The sequence below is a fragment of the Leptodactylus fuscus genome, chromosome 3 (assembly GCF_031893055.1).
Source record: "Leptodactylus fuscus isolate aLepFus1 chromosome 3, aLepFus1.hap2, whole genome shotgun sequence".
Classification (NCBI taxonomy): Eukaryota; Metazoa; Chordata; class Amphibia; order Anura; family Leptodactylidae; genus Leptodactylus; species Leptodactylus fuscus.
The window spans coordinates 187,736,945-187,758,787 of record NC_134267.1 but is presented as its reverse complement, the minus strand read 5'-3'; the positions used below and the strand labels follow the sequence as shown (position 1 = coordinate 187,758,787).

At 40.6% G+C, this 21,843-nt stretch overlaps 1 protein-coding gene across 1 annotated transcript in view; it reads right to left on the bottom strand.

Annotated features, from left to right (window-relative positions):
- Nucleotides 1-1,010: 1,010 nt before the first annotated feature.
- SGPP2 (sphingosine-1-phosphate phosphatase 2) overlaps nucleotides 1,011-21,843 on the bottom strand; it is a 37,326-nt gene continuing 16,493 nt past the window's right edge. The window contains exons 2-5 of the mRNA XM_075268888.1: nucleotides 19,674-19,832; nucleotides 12,209-12,388; nucleotides 6,374-6,463; nucleotides 1,011-1,695 (exon numbers count right to left, since the gene is read on the bottom strand). Coding sequence (XP_075124989.1) covers nucleotides 1,153-1,695; nucleotides 6,374-6,463; nucleotides 12,209-12,388; nucleotides 19,674-19,832 — 972 coding nt within the window. The 3' untranslated portion in view covers nucleotides 1,011-1,152. The remainder of the gene's footprint in view (nucleotides 1,696-6,373; nucleotides 6,464-12,208; nucleotides 12,389-19,673; nucleotides 19,833-21,843) is intronic.

The window sequence follows — 21,843 nt, the reverse complement described above, 5'->3', positions numbered from 1 at the left end:
TACAACACCTTTAAGAAATCCATACATTTATTAGAGCAGGTATTGTGTAGACGATATACAACTCACCATCTGGGTCATGTGTACAGTCACCGTCATAGTATCACCATAATCAAGCTTTATGTACATTCATAACAGACCTGAGACCATAATAGACAGACAAACAATATACTGCTGCTTCATAAGCCGCTCATTACATTAGCTGTAAGTTATACGGCATCAGACAGACACGTAATACAAATTCAGTGCAGTATAAATACTGTAAACCTTCACATTGTGCATAAAAAATATTTATCCTGTTTCATCTCATTTCTTTTGATTTTAGTAATCTTGCAGGATCTGGGCCGCAATCTCAGAATATGGATCTGACATATACTTGCATAAAAAGATTAGATACTTATCCTTAGTATAAGTCATCAATATCAGCTTTGTCGGGGACCAACTTCCAGCATTGCCAACCATGTGCCGGAAGCAGAGAACTCCATATCCTGTGATCTGTACACTGTGCAGATTCTAATATCAATGAACTACCCTAAGGATAGATTATCCGTCTCTTATTTTGGACAATCCCTTTAATGGGGCCGATTTAAGACTAACTTTTTTTTTTTTTTTTTTTTAAATCCCTTTGCTTGCTGGCATGAGATGTGCCAGAGGCTCTGGCCTTTTAATAATTCAGACGCATCAATGAAGATCTTGGGCCCTGAAACGGAACCTTACACCAATTGGGATCAGCTAGAACTTGCTTCAGATTTCTGGTGTAAATTATAATAAATTTCTCAGGCCAAAGTGTCTTCATCCCTGCCATATCCATTTTTTTAAGACGACAAGCAGGGCAAAATTGCAACTTTTTCATGCCTTGTAGACCAAGGCAAAACTTGATAAAATTAACCCCAATGTTTCTGAAATAGGTGTTTTTTTTCCCCCAAAGTCATTTCTTTGGAAATGTCGCACATAGTAGAGAAGTGATGGAGTTGGGAAGTGTCCACAACTAGTGCGTTGAATGGGGTCTCAGTGAACAATTGGAAATCCATGCTGTCCATTAACCCTGCACAGTACATACATCGGAGGTGTCAAAGATAAACCAATATATAGTTATAGGATTGGGCACTTTGGTCAGATTTATGTTTGATGTTGGTCTTCCGCTTCTGAGGACATTTATAAGTTCAGCAGATAAAAAATCCAAGGAACGGTTGATATGGCAATCACACCAATTGATGTATAAGTCACAAATTTGTAGGGCACCTCAATCTCCAGCCTTTGCCTAACCAGTACGTCCTTTGTCGAGACTTTGTACCATGAACCCAGGGCTTTGAGAGACAATGTCTTAGCGATGTACCTTGTTATCACCAAAAGTGTGACGCCAAGAACAAACCTCAGTAGTTGCTTAAGCAGCATGGAATAAGTTAATGGAGGAATAGCAAGCGGGAAAACTCCAGAAGGCACATAAGTTAGTCCTATAAAATCGATGATCCAAACACCAACACAGGTCCCTGCTCCCACACCCAATATAACGGTGGTGTCTGCTCGAGTAGTGCTGTAGTGGTCTAACTTTGGGTAGTTGTAGCTCAGGAGAAAGCCAGAGACCACAGCAATCACTGGACATATTGGGTTGGTCAAAAGAAGATGATCCATTAAATCCCAGAATGGAAAAGTCACCGCTATAAATAATAGGGCGATGGCCGCTCCACAAATCACATCCTGTAAATAGAAAGGCGAAAGATGAGACTCATGACACTATACATATGGTTCTATGGAATACAGATATTGGGTTTATGGTCAAAAACAGGTTTAGTCTAGATATAGTACATTGTATATACCGTATTTTTCGGACTATAAGACGCACTGGACTATAAGACGCACCTATGTTTTAGAGGAGGAAAATAGGAAAAAAAATTTTGAAGCAAAAACTGGTAAAATATTTAATATATGGGAGTTGTAGTTTTGCAACAGCTGCAAGGCCACATTGACAGGTGACCCTGCAGCTGTACGGGGATGCATAGAGTGTTTTTTTTGCGGGGCCAGCTGTAATTTTTAGTTATACCATTTTGGGGGATATCTATTGCTTAGATCACCTTGTATTGAAAAAAAAACAGGAGGTGATTTAGAACTTTTATTTATTTCATATTTTTAAAGCTTTTTTTTTTTTTTTTTTTTTACTATTTTATGGAAAACAGTGAAACATCAGAAAAATGGCCATGCAGCCAGTCCAGTGTTCCTATTTGCTGTCATGTTTTCAGACTTGGCTCAATATCATGAAAACTGCATTTTTTGCACTTAATACAAGGGAGTGTTAAGTGCAATGGGGGTGTGACAGAACCGTCAACCAAGCTATGGTGGGTGGCAGGGGCAGAGTATGTCGAAGAAAGGCGGAGCAGGCAGTTTTGTAAACCCCACCCAGCGCCCATAGCTATATTGACATCCTCTCTGCTCTCCAACCTTCCTTTGCTACCATATCTGGCTGTTCTGCCACTACCCCAGTGCACTTGATGCTACTTTGGATATTGCAAAAAGAGATTGTTATGCAAATAAGACAAGGTTTCTGGAAAAACATGTTAAAGGGAGTCTGCCATCAGAAAAATAAGACTAAATGAAATCTGTACCATTGACAGGATATATAAAGGCTGTAGATTTACTGGTAACCTTTTGTGGGTTGATGGGAAATGATTCTTTTTAACACTTAAATGATCTGAAAGTCTATTTCGCCTGATTTTTGGTAAAGTAAGCAGTCTGCATATTACATTGTATTATAGAAGGAGAGGGTTTCCATGCTGCAGCCAGCGTGCCGGAATGATAATTCCTCCAGATACAGTGACATGATTTCTCTGTGAACCTCCCCGCAACTCTCATCGGGCTTGTCCTTTGACATGCAGTCTAGTAGCTGACATTATAACAATACTGTAATTCTAGAAAGCATTCCCATCTGAATTTCAAAGCTTGGATTTCATGGAAACCATCTCACGAGACCTTCACATGATTCCCTCTTAAAAATCCTTTCTATGACTCCTCCAGCGTTGCTTTCAAGACTTATTGACAATTTCCAATTGCCTGGTAGCCACATGAACTATGGTAATGTATGTGTCTCTGAAGTTTAATCCGTTCCCTGCTGGAAAAGGCAGCAAATCACTGGATTTTACTATATTACCCAGCACCCCTGCTGTGATGGGACCAATGAATGCCATTGTTCCTCCCTGAGTAATCATTTCCATTGAAATATCCATGGTACAGCCATTATGTGCTTCTCTTGCCCAGGGCTTTGAATGGCAATGGACAAGGCACACTAAAGAAGTCTTGAGATATGGAAGAAGACTATTCTTTTTAGCAAGTCACCTACTAGCATTTAGAAGAGAAGCAACAGGGTCAAGAACATAGACTCAAAGTTGTCACACATCTTAACAAAGATGACTGTATAGGTCAATCCCTTTTAACACTGCCATCGGGGTGAATGGCAGAGTCATGTTGAAAGAGTAGGATCTTGCATTTATATGATATAACATACTGTGCTGGTTTAAGAATGGTTGCTGTAAGTTGTCAATGTATAAATAGAATTACATATAAGTAACCCACAAAGGGCGCTACTATGTCCAACTTTGTGTCCATGAAAAAAAAAAACGGGTTCATGGTGGAGAGGCTGCATATGGACAACGGCGGTTTGCTTTAAAAACCTATTCATTTCAATGCGTTTTTAAACTGACTGCTGGCAAGCCATCCCTGAGCTGTTTTTGCTGGAATTTTAATGAAATCATGGTGGGCAGACAGTGACGCAAATGTGAACACCACCTTAAAAATGCACTGCTGCATATACACTTATAAGGAATCTGTCAACACTTTTGCCCCCCACTAAAATTCTAACTTTTGGATGGGTGGATTTCAATAATAAAAATGTCAAATTGATCAATGGCATGGCGACAATAAAATGATGTATGGTATCTACCATCTTTCACTTGATAGCTCTTCTATGAAGGGAGTCTGTCACCAGGGTGGAGCATATTAAACCAGCAACAAAGTTAGGCTCCATTCCCACGGAGTAACGCGCCGCTCATTCTGACACGTAAACACGTGTCAGAGTGAGCGCTGTAAAACAGAATCCCATTGACTTCAATGGGCGCCGTCTTACACTCTCAACACATTGAAATGAATGGGAGGCTTTTTAACCCATTGATTTCAATGTGTAGTGCGTGTAAGACAGCACCCATTGAAGTCAATGGGATTCTGTTTCACAGCGCTCACTCTGACACGTGTTTATGTGTCAGAATGAGCGGCGCGTTACTCCGTGGGAACGGAGCCTTAGATTTGTGAGGCTTACCTGAGGGTAAGTTCACACGCAGTTTTTTGGTCCAGAACCTGAGGCGGTTCCGGACCAAAATACGGGTAGCTGTGACTGGATGCCAGTGCAGTGCAAATGAATGGCCCTAGTCGGGAGGGAGTGTCTTCAGGTGGATGTCGCGAGGTGAATCCACCTGAAAGAATGAGCATGTCGCTTCTTTTTCTGGGAGCTAGAACAAACTGGCTCCCGGAAAAAAAGAACTAACCGGGATTTTGAGGCGATACAGCCTCAAAATCCTGACCAAAAAACTCAGTGTGTACTTACCCTGAATGTGATTTCAGCATAGCTCCCTGGTCCTGATACTCCAAGAAATGAGTTGAGGAGGGAGTATTAGCATTAGGGCAGTGTGGAGCAATGGAGCCGCCCTTGGTGCTCCAGACTGTTCATTTGCACATTGTGATATAAAGGAATGTCTTGGTAACAGAGGCATGGATTTTCATTGGTAAAAACATGTTACATTCAGATGAACCTGACCTATGTAACTGTGTTGCTGGCTTAATATGCTCTACCCTGCTGACAGACTCTTAAAAGGGGTTGTTCAGAAAAAAAAATCCATTTTCCAATACTGTCGGGGTCCAAATGAATTAGTTAGATAAAGAGGGATTGAACAAGTTTAACTGGTCATACGCATTAGAAAAAAATTGTAGAAAACAAAAAAAAAAAAAACATCTATGCTTGTCTTGTCTTGACTGACTGATGTGTACAGCAAGACAATAGACAAGTCATGAGATTCAAGTCATCATGGCATGGCTATAGGAACATGGCAACAAGTTTACATTGACTGAGTAGTTTGTACGATACACAAGTTCCAACCCTGAGCAACTTTGGCTGAGACCACATGTTCTGGGGGGTTTTTTGTTGCAGATTTTGTATTTTTGCATTTTTTTTTAAGCCAAGCCAGGAGTATACGTTTTTCCCTTAGATTTCCCAATCCTTTCTTTCTCTTGACTATGGTTTAAAGAAACTGTAAAATCAGCAAAAAAAACCTTAGCTGTCTGCAACATTGGCATCTGCCTTTGTCTCCGTGTGCAGTCTGAACTTTGATATTTAAAGAGCAAATACTATATAATTATATCTCTCTCTCTCTCTCATATATATATATATATATATATATATATATATATATATATATATATATATATAGTCTCAGAAGGGAACATTGGAAGAGCCTCGGGCTGTAGATTCGGCCATATGCATGAAGCCTAAGGCAGGGTAGTGGAGAGATTGGCTAGACGGTAGTATGGCTGTAGCACCATCACAATCCTGAGTAGGACTGAGTGATGGGAAAGCAGAGACCTGTACCTCCATGTTCCCTGTATGCTCACAGCATAATGTATAGGTCTTTATGGTTACAGATCTCCGCTAATAAACCCCCAAAGAAACCATTTACAAGCCAGTAAATGTGAATGTCCAGCCTAAAGCCTTCCACTTCCTGCTTTGATAAATGATGCCTGTATTTGTTCACGATTCTGCTCATTTTTATAGAGTCGTAAACTAATTTTACTAATAAAACTGCCATGCCTGGCGGATAAGACAACTTTTACAGTGAATGTACAACAGCCATGCGGAACATAGAAGGAGAATTGGCATTTGGCCAGTGATCACGGTTAGAACATGCCGTGTACACAGTATTAGTGCATAACGCTACGTGCACATGACAGTGAAAAAAAACGAGGTTGAAAACTGATAAAACTGGTAGTTATTAGTGTCCATTTTCTATCGGTGTGTCGCATATTTTTTCATGATTTTGCTGCCAATTTGTCCATTTTTAAATGTCCGTTGTTCATCAGTTTGCCATCCGTTTATTAAATGAGGTGTCGTTCACGCTTAGGTCTAAATCCTACATCCCAGGGAAACTGGATAGGGGACGGCGTCCCGGGGGTCAGTTTTAAAACCCATTCATTTGAATGGGTTTTTAAAGCAAACTGCCGGTGTCCATATGCAGCCTCTCTGCGGGGAAACCGCTTTTTGGGGGGATTTTTTGCACGGAAACAAGTCAGACATGCAGGACTTTGTGTCCGTGCAAAAAAATATTATCTTATTGCAACTTACCAGCACTGTGTGCATTCCTGTGTACAGCCGGCTGAGGGACACGAGGGTGGAGAGGAATAGAGCCACCGCAAATCCCAGCACAAAGGGGAACTGCAGGAAAAAAAAAAGCAAAGTTATAAAGAGGAACTCCAAATTCATCATATTTGTCAACGACATCTTATTTTCCAGTCGGTTCAGATAAGCTGGCTACATTGTGATGTACATCAATGACTGGAACTACGAGGAGATTTTATTGATTTCTGCTACATGGGACTAAAATAAACAATTAATTACCTATAAAGGAACACAAACGGCTGAAAAAACAGATAAAATAGCAGTTACATACATAGCCCAACAAACTGTAATGGGGTCCATTGGGGCCAAGTGTGCACAACTTTTTTGTCTGCTGATTTCAGGAAGACATTGCGACAGTCACCTACATAGACTCTAATGCAAATGTGAACATAGCCTTAGAAGTATAGAAAATATAACTGACAGAAGGACTGAATCTTTTTTAGTATGAATTCACATGCAGCAGATTTATTGTAGAAATTTCTGCTGTCTCACTCTCTGGATGGGGTTTGTAAAAATGTAAGTGCTTTCTACCAAAAACACATCAATTTTCTGCAAATCTTCATCATAGGTAGGTAAAAGGTGAAGGGTAAAGATAAAGGCAACATATCATGTGAGGGATCAGTAAAGGAGGAATTATACTGTATTGGGCCAGAAAAGGGGACATTATTCTGTGGAAGGAGTAGGGTAACTTTCTCTGGTTCCCCACCTTTTCTAGTTACACCCCTGGTAAGACCCACTGTTCTACTTCCAGAAGCAGCAATAATGAAGGACCTTTTCAATGTCCTCGGTAACCTTAGACATCCAGTCTAGATGCCAACTACAGCGCCACTGCAGGCCATTCAGATAAACTAATTCTAAGGCCTGGTTCACATCTGTGCTTGGTATTCTGTTCAGGGGTCTCCAAGCAGACACCCCAAACGGAATACCGAACGCATTAAAAAGTGGTGAGCAATAAAAGCACACGGACCCCATAGACCAGGGGTGGGCAATTAATTTTCCCATGGGGCCGCATAAGAAATTGAAACTATGCTAGAGGGCCGCGCCATGGCAAATTTAGCTCCACCCACTTCTACATTGACTCAGCCCATTCCCAATCATCTTTCCATGTGCCCCCACAAAGTATAATCCTCCTAAAGTCACCCGTTCATTATATGTCCTCACATTATAATGTTCCCTTCCAACTGCCCCACAGTATTAAGTCCCTCTCCTGGTGCCCCAGTATAAACCAGCAGAAACTGGAGGGAACATGAAACTGGGGCAGCTGGAGGGGGACATTAAACAGTGGGGGTAGTTGGAGGGGGGGCAATAAATTGACAGCTGGAGCGGGACATTAAACTGGGGGCAACTAGAGGCAGACGGGTCCCCCTACAGCTTCCTCCACGGTTTAATGCCCCCTCCAGTTGTCCCCAGTTTAATGTCCCCCAGTTTAAGTGGCCTCTTCATCTACCCCCAGTTTCATGTCCCCCCCCCTCCATTTCTCCCTCAGTTTCATATCCCCCTTTATTTTCCCCATTTCATGTCCCCCCTCCATCTCTCCCCCAGTTTCATGCCCCCCACCCTCCATCTGCCATCTCTGCCCTAGTATAACATTCCCCTACCATCTCTGCCAGTGGCGTAACTACCACCATCGCAGCGGTAGCAGCTGCCACAGGGCCCGGGACATTAGGGGCCCGGTGACAGCTGCTACTGCTGCTATCATTATGCTCGGAGGTCTTTTCGGACCCCCGAGTATAATGATCGGGGCCCCCTGTTGGTGGAATACTTTCCACCAACTGGGGGCCCCGAAGCTGCAGCAACGGCTGAGACACAGGAGCTGCAGGTCTGGCTCCTGTCAGCGCTGCAGGACGTTCCCCCCCTCTCTCCCCCCTCCCTTTCTCTGCTGTCCTCTGCCCACCAATGAGAGGAGGAGGCGGGGCTTATCCCTGCCGTCCAGCACAGAAGAGAAGAGGAAGAAGCTGCTCCAGGAAAATGAAACTGAAGCTACACAGGTACGTACTGGGGTTACTTATTACTATCAGGCATTTGGGGGGATTACTTGTGTTTTAGTAACTCCATGTGCCTCATAGTAATAGCAGTTAACCCCATCATCTCCCTCACATTAACCCCTGTTTGCCTCACCATAAGAGTTACTGATATGTGAGACATTTGGGGGTAATAGTAATGAAGATACTTTATTATTACCTCCATGTCTCTCACATATCAGTAACTCTTATGTGAGGTACACAAGGCTTAATGTGAGGGACATGATAGGGTTAACTGTTATTAATATGAGGCGCATGGAGTTACTAAATTGTAATGCACATGACCAGATTTTTTTTTTATCCACAATTTGTCCTGGTATAGCGGTCAGCGGTGACAGTATTTAGTCCTGTAGGGGCCACTAAGGGACATAATACTGTGTGCAGGGGGCCACTATTGGGTATAATACTGTGTGCAGGGGCCACTAAGGGATATAATACTGTGTGCAGGGGCCACTATGGGGCACAATACTGTGTGCAGGGGCCACTAAGGGACATAATACTGTGTGCAGGGGCCAGTATGGGACATAATACTGTGTGCAGGGGCCACTATTGGGTATAATACTGTGTGCAGGGGCCACTATTGGGTATAATACTGTGTGCAGGGGCCACTATGGGACATAATACTGTGTGCAGGGGCCACTATTGGGTATAATACTGTGTGCAGGGGCCACTATGGGACATAATAGAGCGCGCAGGAGGGACTCGGTCGAGATCTTCGGTGTCGGGGGGGCCCCATGTCAAAAGTTCGCCACGGGGCCCCGCCATTCCTAGTTACGCCACTGATCTCTGCCCCTAGGTTACTGAGATACACACAGATGTACAGACAGACAGAGATAGACACACACACATACATACAGACAGACACACACACATACAGACACATAGACACACATACAGACACATATAGACACACATACAAACACATATAGACACACAGACAGACACATATAGACACACATACAAAAAGACAGACACATATAGACACACACACACTCTCCCCCCTACATCTCACCTTACATCTCTCAGTACTTTATGACGCTCCACATCTCTCCATCTTCCTGCCGGCACTAAGACACGCCCCCTAGACACGCCTCCCTAGACACCTCCCCTAGTCAAGCTGTGCGGGCCGGTCTGAATCAGTCAGATGGCCGGATGTGGCCCGCGGGCCGGACTTTGCCCGGGTCTGCCATAGACTATATGTATCCATGTGTTTTCCGCACGGTGTCTGCACAAGTCTAATGGAGAGAAAAGTACTTCATGAACTAATTTCCTCTCCGCATGAATCGTGCGGACACCGCACAGAAAACACACAGACCCCATTATAGAATATGGGGTAGCTTTCTCTGGTTCCCAAGTGGACTTCCCGACTTCCGGAATACCGGACGCAGATATGAACCAGGCCTTATGTGTTTGTTTCCTCGAAGTTGTTTGAACTTTACACAGATCATTAATAATAAACCTTTGTCTTCAGTTACTGTCACTTAGTCCCATAGACATGAATGGGTTTATTATTTAATAGTAGGCAATAATACATAAGGATTACCAGCTTGTAAGATAATCACGCATTAGATAAAAGTCAGTCACACCTGCCAGCCACGTCATGTGTATGGTGGAGTCCTGACTCTCCTCTGATGGCAGATGTTGGCGGATTGTGAACTTGCACATAACCAATCCTTTTATTCTTAAGGAAGATAAGCCTCAACTAGAGGTAGATAGATGGCTTTTACAAGTGAGATTCTCTATTACTGACAAGTTGTTCAGGTTATGGCCACCTGAAAGCCCCCGTATATGGCAGACTTCATTTGGACCCTGATTTTTTTTTTTTTTTTTTTTTTCTTTTGTGTAGATTGTGAGCCCCACATAGAGCTCACAATGTACATTTTTCCCTATCAGTATGTCTATTTTGGAATATAGGATGGAAAGCCATGCAAACACGGGGAGAACATACAAACTCCTTGCAGATGTTTTTTTGCCCTTGGCGGGATTTGAACACCAGGACTTCAGCTAACCACTGAGCCACCGTGTGGCCCCCCTGATTTTTTTTTTTTATGAGGGAACATCTAGCAGTAGGTAGCATTCCCACCTCACTTACTGAGCTCAGGGTAGCTCTAAATACACCTGTATTGTATATATGTCCGGGGCTATTGATGTCCCACTATCTGACCTTTAGACTTCGGCCATCTTTCTTTCATAAAATAAATCTAAATTGTTAAAAATACACCTATTGAATTGACGTTATTCAGCTCCACTAAAGACCAGCCAGCATTAGCACAGTCAGCATCGCACTTTAAGATGTGAATAAATAGCTTCCTATACCTACATTTATACTATGCTATACTATACTATATTATACTATGCTATAGCAATCAGTAGATAAAAATCCAGCACAGAAAAAGAACTTTACTTTTAATGGCAAAAAATTATATCCATAAAATCACAGAGATCCAGCAAAAAAATTGGAGAAAAAGATTTACTACGACATATCACATGACAAAAAAAAGAACGAGAAAACGTGGTAAAACACCCGCCTACGCATTTCAGGGTGTTGGCCCCTTACTCATGGCACTGAGAACAGCTAGTCCAAGCAAGAAATAAATACCTCCATTAATTAAAGTAGACTAATTAACAAACATGAAAATCCTGTGCAGACATAATTATAAACACAAAAACAACTACATGTGAAATGCGACTAAACACAAATAAATAAATACCTTACTCTAAGAACAATCATAAAACATCTCATTAATGCAAATACCTATCCAAATGCAGCAAAATTATTGGACTAGTTGTTCTCAGTGCCATGAGTAAGGGGTCAACGCTCTGATTCTGATTCTGATTCTGTTGTCTCGTTCTTTTTTCATCCCGTGATATGTCGTTGTAAGTCTTTTTCTCCATTTTTTTTGCTGGATCTCTGTGATTTTATGGAATTTTTTGCCATTAAAATTTAAGTTTTACTTACCTTTGGAGTTCTTTTTCTGTGCTGGATTTTTATCTACCGATTGCTGTATACTGCCTAGACTGGGAGGTCTCCATTTTCTTTGCATATACGGAACCCCTTCTGATCCATATATATACTGACAACGTGGGCTTTTTGTTGTTTTTTGATACTATACTATATATATTATTATTAAAAAAAAGAATACAGACAAAAAAGAACCATACATAAAAAAAAAAAAAAAAAGATAGAAACTGTGCATTGGTCTTAAAGGAGTTGTCCAGGAATCTCAGTACGTGGGCAGGAGGCCAGGGAAGGTTAAACATTATATATATATATATATATATATATATATATATATATATATATATATATATATATATATATATACACACACACACACATACACACACACACATATTAATATAGAAACTGCTACAGTATGTGATCTGCACAGCCACTTTTGCAGGCAATCTAGTTTTTAGGAATGGTAGGGTTCCCCCCTGATGTGATTTTATGTTATATGATATCTAGTCTCACAGATATTTTGTGCCATGAATGATAGCATTCATGTGTATCCACTTATGGTTTCTTCAGTAGACTACACAATGGTCTTTAGCTGGGATCTAGACTCTAAGAATCTGACAAGTACTTTGCGTCCCTGCTTACCATCATACAACAATTTAAGTAGTTCCCTAATATTTGGAAACATCATGTAAAGTGGAGCTTTTCTTTTTATGGATTATCCATCAAATAATATTTTCTGCTGTTTCAATGTGGAAATCAATCCGTCCATAGTCAAACAATCCTGAAACCATCTCCAACCTGATATCGCTCCAAGGCGGCCAACAAGAAAGTGAAAGAGATTGCGGTGGCAGCAATGGCGTGTGTAGATGGCATGCCATATTCAGCTTCTACTCTAGTTTCAAGTTTCACCACTGGAGGGGACGAAGGACGAGGCCACTTTAGAAGATCTTTAGAAGCTTGACCTATGTACATGACAATCTGAAAGAGAAAATTGACATATGAGTGCAGTCTACTTTTTCCATCCATTTATAAGAACTTACCTGTTGCCAACCATTGGGTGTTATGTACAGAGATAATCATGGAAGCATTTATAAGGCTGATAGTCCTATGATGCATGTGCAGACCAGTAGAACTGCTGGATGGACCATGTTGGCCAACTATGGGACATAATACATGATAGATCTCTAGCGTATGTGAATACATTTTAATGTCTATAGTCAGCATACATGTTATTTAGCCATACATTATATTTGTGCAAAAGACATTAGGATTTGTCGTCATCTAATATTGCAACCAATAATGAGCCAATGAAGGATTATTGTTACTTCTACAGCATATTGGATCTTAGATATGGAACAAGGTAAGTGTCTGCCATTGTTATGATCATAATTTATGGGCCACTAGGTGAAGGAGCCATCATGTGCTGATACAAATAGTAAAAATAATATGTAAAATTTGTGATGTCTATAGACCTTTGACTACATTTTCATATACGATCAATACTTTCCATTGATTTCCATACGATAATTATCTGCTTTATGGTCTACTCTGGAGGCTACATGCTAACTAACCAAAAAGACTGGGAAACTTCGCCCCATGTGTCCAAACCTCACATCCAATAAATGAAAAGGTGTCTATGGGTTTAACAAGGACATGTAGTAAACAGAAGCTTTAAAACTAACAACAGATGGTTCAACAGATTGTATTAAATTTATTATAAGAGGCGTAGAAATTCACAGATGTAGGGTGTACTTTGTGGCAGCCAAGTAACACTTCATCTCTAAACGCTCTTACTTACGTATATAGTGTTACCTGTGTAACAAGGTCAGGAGAGCCGATCCTTACACTTACAGAAATATTCATTGTATATCACTATCCAAGCTAAAAACAGCAGAATCATAAATCACAGATATAAAGCTCACCCCTGCTGTCCACTACACATAACTTCAATTGTTAACAGAGCTGTAAGGAGGGATCTGGTTTTATAGGATGAGCTATATTTTTGAACATACCATATTGATGTACATAAATTTGGGGGTGGGCAGAGAATATAATTCTGCAAGTTTTTATAACATTTAATATGTGGTACAAATTAAGGTTAATGTGATTACAAGGATACTCCATTCTTAGACTTTATTTTGTAAGTACTTTTCATTAAAAAAGACACTTAGGGGAAAAAAAAAACCAAAAAAAAACCAAACAACACTTTTTCTGTCACCATATTCAGAGACTTGTCAGTTTTTCCTGCCAACTAAGGGCTCATTCACATCTGCGCCTGGTCTCCGTTCATACAGGCTTCCATTTCCTGCCCGAAACTGCAGATAATTTCCAAATCCATTCATTTGAATGGGTTTGAAAATTGTCCGGCCGTGAGCGTTTTGAGCTCTCCGTGCAGAAACCGTTTTTTTGGGGGTTTTTTTTTTTAACCGGACACAAAGTCGGACATGAAGGACTTTGTATCCGCTTTAAAAAAAAAACGGTTTCGCCGCGGAGAGCTCAAAACGCTCACTGATGCTCATGGCCGGACCCGGTCTGACAGGTTTCCGTCTTCTGCCGACAGAAGACGGAAACCTGACTACGGACACCGAACGCTGATGTGAACCCAGCATAAGCAGTGTGAGATATTGTTTTTGCAGTATTACCAGGGATTCATGTATTCATTTGTACCATTTTGAGGAACATACAACTTTTGCAACTTGTTTATCAAATTTTATTTATTTTATTAGATGGCTGGACTATTAAAGGTGGCAATTCTTTAAAAAAAAAAAAAAATCAAAAAAAAAAATCTATCCATCTATCTACACATACATACATATACACCGTATATATACACTATAAGACGCACCCAGGTTTTAGAGGAGAAAAATAGGGAAAAAAAAATTTCAGGCAAAAAATGGTAAAATATTTAATATATGGGAGTTGTAGTTTTGGAACAGCTGCAAGGCCACATTGACAGGTGACCCTGCAGCTGTACGGGGATGTATAGGGCGTATTTTTTGTGGGGCCAGGTGTAGACCGGGCATTTTCAGACACAGGGATACCTAATGTATATGTTTCACAGTAATGTTATACTTTTATATGTATTCTAGGGAAAGGAGGTGAACTTTTATTTTATTTTTTATTATATTTTTTTTAAGTGTTTTTTTTTTTTTTTTTTTTTTACTATTTTAATATCCCCCGCCTAGGGGGCTTGAACCTGCAATCATTTGATTGCAAGTCCCATAGACGGCAATACAAGTGTATTGCCGTCTATGGGAGATTCTATACATTACTATCGCGGAGGGTCATAGACCAGCCGCGATAGTAATATATATCTATGACAGGCCTGGGAGCCTTCATTAGGCTCCCGGCTGTCATCGGAACAGGCCGGCTCCTGCGGCCTCGCCGTGCAGGAGCCGGCCTGCATCACTAAAGGTATGAGGCCGGGGGGGGGCTAACTAACTGTCGGGACCTGCGGAGGAGCAGTGGGTTTGCAGCATGGCCGCGCTACTGTCACCGCTGGTTTTCTTCAGCGGCAGTAGCGCGGCAATCCGCAGGCCCCGGCAGCTAAGACAGTCCCCGGCATCTGCTGTAATAGACCGGCGGATGCCGGGGAGTGTCTTAGCTGCCGGGGCCTGCAGTATTGTCACACTCCTGCCGCTGAAGAAAACCAGCGGTGGCAGTAGCGCGGCAATCCGCAGGCCCCGGCAGCTAAGACACTCCCCGGCATCTGCCGGTCTATTACAGCAGATGCCGGGGACTGTCTTAGCTGCCGGGGCCTGCGGATTGCCGCGCTACTGCCGCTGAAGAAAACCAGCGGTGGCAGTAGCGCGGCCATGCTGCAAACCCACATTCAGACTATAAGACGCACCCTCATTTTCCTCCGAAATTTGGGGGAAAAAAAGTGCGTCTTATAGTCCGAAAAATATGGTATATATTTCAATGTAAGGGGAAAAACAGCTATTTTTGAGTTTTAAAATTTTATTAAATGTTTTGTGTCAGTGTTCTAGCCATTATTTTGGCATTGTACAAGCCTATGCATTATCACTGTTCTGTGTATGAGGACATGAGCCCTAGGGCAAAGGTTAGGTCCTGTATCTGTCCATTTTTCAGCGCAGGCTCCCTGTATGAAATCATCCATGTGCCATGTGTGCCGTTTTAGTACAGACCCAGTATATGCACACATTTATGTGCACGTAGCCTTAGTAGAAGACTTCACCATGTAATAGCCATGTACATGTAACATTGGTTTTGTGGGAGTACAAAAAGCAACGTATATTTCCTAAGTACATCACACTACAAATCCCACTAGCACCAACAATACAAGATATCTGCACTCACAAAGTGACATCAGACAAATGTTATGACACATACGGGTTGCTTACAAGTGTCCTCATTCACTGCCAGCAAACGCCTTAAAAATAGAGTAGAATTTAACAGCGTAGTTTTCTTTCTACAACTCATTTTTATAGATTGATTTACATAAACCTGGAAAAATTCAGTTAAAGTTTAAATATTCATAAAAGGGAAATCCTTGTATATATTTCTATAGGTTTAATTGTAACAGAGACTGCTGTGGGAAAACATGGCGACATGTCATAGGGGTTTTTTCTACTAGAAGTACATTTCTTAATTTGTGTATGGTGATAGATAATAGTGATAGATGATACGATAGATAGATCATAGATATATAGATAGACCGACAGACAGATAAATAGATGATAGATAGATAGATAGATAGATAGATAGATAGATAGATAGATAGATAGATAGATAAATAGATAGATAGATAGTCTATATAAATCTATTGATCATTTTAACAAGATAGTTATTGATGACTGTTTTGTTGGTCACTGATCCCTATTATTATAACATCTAATATGTAGATTGTATGTTTGTATATTAATATACATACAATTTCCGCCTTTTATAGAATACTACACATCTATCTCCCCAGTGGTTGATACGCCGGGCCGTTCCCTGCCAGATGCTTATTAGCTCATTGCTGGATTATTCTGCATCTTTACCCTTAGCTGGACTGAGGAGATTGGCAATCATAGGCCTATTCCCTGCATAGAAAACATAGGAAGATGCCTTTGGCTGTGACTTCGGTACCTCTAACAGACGTTTCTATGGCAACAAAACCAGAGAAGACTCTGGGCTGACGAAGTCGCTAAAAATAAGTCTGGCTGGAGAAAGAAGCCTAGGAAGTGAGTGCAGGCATAGACTGGAAAGCAGACAGCCAGATCACAGTATGTGCGTAGTAATGGCGTAGGTAGGAGACAACCTGCCGTGCCCGTTGTTAGGTATACAAGTACATGATACGCATTATAAAAGGCCAGGCTTCCACTTATCCTGCAGCCTTACGCACATGGATAGATAGATAGATAGATAGATAGATAGATAGATAGATAGATAGATAGATAGATAGATAGATAGATACTTGATGTATACTATATAGAATTCCGCAGAATATGGATGATATATATAGGACAGACTCTTTTTAAAATAGGATTTTAGTTCCTAGAAAAATTAATCGTTGATCATAGGAAATGTTGAGCGGATAATAAAAGCTCACCTACAATTTCAATAGCCGTCAACCATATACTCGTTTGATCAATGGCTATTCCTTCTGATCTCCCCATCCACATGCAGCCTCATCGGAGCATGAGTTCACAATAGGGAGTGAGCCAATGCCAGAAAACTCTGGTTGTAGCTCATCTCCTCCAGAATAAGGGTCCATTCACATGGAGGAAAATGGTGAGGAATTTGGTGTGGAATTTCAGCGCTGAAAAAAAAGCCTCCCATTGACCTCAATGGGTTCCTTAGCAGAAAAAGGAACCCATTGAAGTCAATGGGAGGCTTTTTTTTCAGCGCTGAAATTCCACACCAAATTCCTCACCATTTTCCTCCGTGTGAATGGACCCTAAGAAAAGATCAGACAAGTTGAAATTTAAAGCAAACCCACTTTTAATAAATTCATAGTACACAAGACTCTAAGAAACTAAATAGAATTATTTATCTGTATGGGGGGGGGGGGGGGGGTTTTAGTATTAGGGCACTATTACAGTAATAGCGTCCCCCGTAGGTAATAGCATTACTTACGGACTGGTACTATTAAGGTTGCCGTCAATGGGGTATACTGTATATGTAACTACATCTAACTGGTATAGCTACATTTATACATTCACAGTATTGCTAACACCACTTAGACAACCATATGGATAATGTCGTCCTCGGCCACACAGTATTTACAAGGCTAATGAAATAAACTGAATCTTTGCCAGGGTAACAGTAACCCTCGGTGTATCGATGTATAAGGCTCTTATCTCTTTCCCCAACAATCTTCTAATATATATACATACATATATATTTTCATTCATATACACAATTCCGAAAGTGTGCAGATTAGTCTGAAGGTGTAAAGCATATGATGTGCTGACTGCATGAAAACATCATGTATTACATATCACCATGATTGCTAGCAATCCTCTATAAGCCAAGAAAACAATCATCAGGGTAATACGATGTTCTCAAAACGACAAGTATTAGCAATAAGAGAAATCCCATAAGCACAGAGGGAAAAAAAGAGGGGCAGACCCACAATTCCCATGAGCAGCTCAATGTCTATCAAATCACTTCAATATCATAAAACTGACCTGGGATTTTTTTTCCTTAAGGTGTTTTATATATTCTTAGTGTCATAGTTTATTATCGGAATCAATTTTCACAAGGAAGTTTCATTACCCACTATATATATATATAAGATTATATACATACAAACATCATCCACATAAAGATTCAGACATCCGTCCCCGAGTAGTGGTACAAGCCTCATGGATGTGTCATATTAGTGTCACATTGGTAAATGTATAGAAGTGTATGTATTTGAAGCGCATATATTATATATAATTAATATATAGTAAGTGTATTCGGAATAAAATTTACTATTTAACCTCTTAATGCAAAGTTGCCTACATGCATTGCCTAGCCACTTAACCCCAGAAGCACCACGATCAGTGCTGACAAAAGAATAGGGATCATTTTGTTCTGATCCGGTCAGCCCTGGCATACTGAGGAGTGGGGTTGACTTGTTGATTTTGACAGCCCTGGGCCTAATGATCTCTATGAGGGCATTCCATAAGTAAGCTCTACATGACGCCTGCGCATTTTAGACGCATGGGCAGGAAGGTACAATACTGTCATATAGATATAAATGTATTACTCTGTCATTTCTGTACATGCTGCAGAATATGTTTGTGCTATGTAAATAAAATATTATTATAGTGCAGACAGATATAAAGAAACCTTGTATTATATCCTAGTTCTCAATGGACTTATACATTTGTAAGAGATATAACAGGGGGACAACAAAACTAGTGTTCTTAAAAGATAAAAAAAGAAGAACAAAACAAAGGATACCATAATAGTGTTACTTTATGGGGAATACAAGTATATCTAATAAGGGGTTCCCAAAAATATAGCCCCTCTGAATATGGCAGCATGTAATGTTAGAATGCAGTGGCCTGGCTGGGGAGGTTATCTTTAGAGAATGGGTCATCGCCATTTAGGCTGGGTTTACAATGCGCTCTCTTTTACTGAAGAACTGCAATTCTGAGTAACACAGGGGGCGGACATAGCTGAGGACTCCTGTGCATAAATGGTTATGTGACCCTTGTTTTCCAATAGCTCAAAACAGAAAGGTCTTTATGTCTCTCTAACAATCCACAAGTAATCATTAGCCATGAAGTTCATTGACTTAGGCAGTTACCTATAGTAGAAAACTTCTGATAAGGTGATAGGGGCCCATTAGGTCAAGGGACCCTGTGCAGCAACCCATGGAGTAGCACTTGTCTGCCAAGTCAGTAAGTCAGAGGTGTTATATTTAATGTCCATTAGCTTACAGGTGAGATACAGAGTATCATGTAAAATCTATTACTGCAATTTAAATAATGGGTAAAGGGTTTTTAAAGGGGTCCTACTAATTTGTATTGATGACCTGTCCACAGTGAGAGTTCCAAAACCTGGGACCCCTGACGATCAGCTCTGAGTGGGCCACGGCTCATACGTGAGTGCTGTGACCCCTTTACAGTATACATCACACGCTGTGTGTGTCATTGCAGCCATACAATGTAATTGCCGTTTCATCCCATTCACTTCTATGGAGTGAGGCTGAAAGTATATAGCGTGGTTGATAAAAGCAGCTAATATAAATGAGTTGGACAACCACTTAAATATTTTAGGCAGCACAAAGATGTGAATGTCAGAAAGTAAAGATACTTACACACCAAACAATGATTAGTCGTCTTGCAATAAAAGAATCTATATTCCATAATGTAAAGGGAAGAAAAGTGATATAAAATACTTCTTGGCCCAGTGCAGCAGCAAATCTGAAGAGGTAATAGAGCGAGTAGTTGTGGACCACACACTTCCTTACTGGACCCTGCATAAGAGACAAGAGAGAAATATTTAGTATTAATGATGAGAAAGAAGATCTGGTATGTCCATTTGGTATAAAACTTATAGTGTACCTCCAATTATAAAATCCCCTATCATAAAGGAATAGTACCAGTGAATATAAGACACTTAGTAATACTTATTATTGAAGAAATACGTTCCCTTTTCCAATTATAGGCTGGATTACTTTTTACAGCGAAGTCTATGAAGGGAGGTGGGTTGTAGGAAAAGATATGGAAGTAACTGCTGCTATACTGATACTCTCTGACACTTCTGTATCTTCAAGATAAGACTTCTCCTTCTCCCCTCTCCATAGACTTCTGTGTGTGAGCACGATACACAGATGGATGCTCTATAAACCAACAGCACGGGTGAAGATAAGGAGGAGAAGAACAGCCTAATAAATGGAGAAGTAAACCTATTGCTTTAATATTTACCTGTAAATTCATTTGTGAAAAGTGATTTTATAACTGGTGCTACATTTTAACCAACCAACACAAATTACATGTGCATTAGATAAGAACTGGTGGATTTTGGCATCTACGGCCAACCATGTGTACGGTGCTTGTGTATGTCGATCTCCCAAATCTGCGGCATTCTGTTTCCAACTGACCGATCCTGTTGTTCTCAAAGATGCAAGAGTATCATGCAAAAAACTGAATGATCTTATGGCTAATGCTAAATAATCCTATTGTAACTACTGGAAATGTCAAGGCTTTTAAGGTTGTGTGTACAGCTTTTGGTTTTTGTTTAGTGTTTGGATTCAAAACCAGGTGCGAATCATAAAAGGGAAAAAACTATAAGGGTCCATTCACATGGAGGAAAATGGTGAGGAATTTAAGCGTTGAAAAAAAAGCCTCCCATTGCTAGCAGAAAAAGGAACCCATTGAAGTCAATGGGAGGCGTCTTTTTTTTTTTTTTTTTTTTTTTTTAAGCGCTGAAATTCCACACCCAATTCCTCACCATTTTCCTTCGTGTGAATGGACCCTTAAGAAGAGATGTCACTTTTTATTATTTATTTTTTTAATCCAGTGCTGGTTTTGACTTCAAAAAGCTGAATGCGGAGACCCAATGCGCATAACCTCTAATTATAGGACTAGTATATAGTACAGGTTATATATCTATGTTATGACACCAGATTACAAAAGCACCATATTGGTGAACTGGAATAAACCGCCAGTAAATTTTACACCCTGATACAAGTATGAAGAGTGATCTAGATAAGGGATAGTTAGAAAGGATTTTATTAGGTCAGTAAATCCTGGCAGTGTATGTTCTGGTTATGACTGTGGCCCTGTGCCCTATCTAAGTTCCTAGTGACATGTGATGCTACAGACTTAATAGGCATCCTTAATGCTTTAGTAGCGTCCATATTAACCCAGGAAGCACAGTGTCAGCTGCTGGCACATTAATTCCTTCCTTTCCAAGACTTCATCTGAATTGCTGAACAAATAGGCAGGAAGTCTCGGGATCAGTTTAAGACATTAGAGATAACAAGGATCTATGTGGAAAGGGTGGGGACGGCTTTATGGGAGCATGACTGATGCCAGGGCCATAGCACTAGAGATCACATAAAGCTGCTCATTGTCAGAGCAAAACTAATGGCATTTAACACTATGCTCAAAGAAAGAAAACAGCTACATTTATCAATCTTACAGAACGCTGAAAGCAAACACTTTACTAAGCCATTTACCGACCTCATAAATATTATTCCTGTAAATTAAATCTATAAAATAAATAATAGATATTTGTATATGCAAGTCTCACTTTATGTCCCCGGTGGCTGGATGCGGTAATGCAGCCAACACATGGCAATCGTTTAGGCTGCCATTTCTGCAATATCTAAGCCCATTAGAGGATAGAACACAAGGGAATGACAGGTGAAAGGTGATGCAGACATTTTTAATTTTTGCGTTTTGGTTTTTACTACCTACATAGCTAGAATTTTCAAATTTTTCCATTTATGTAGTCATACAAGGGCTTGTTTTTACGTGACA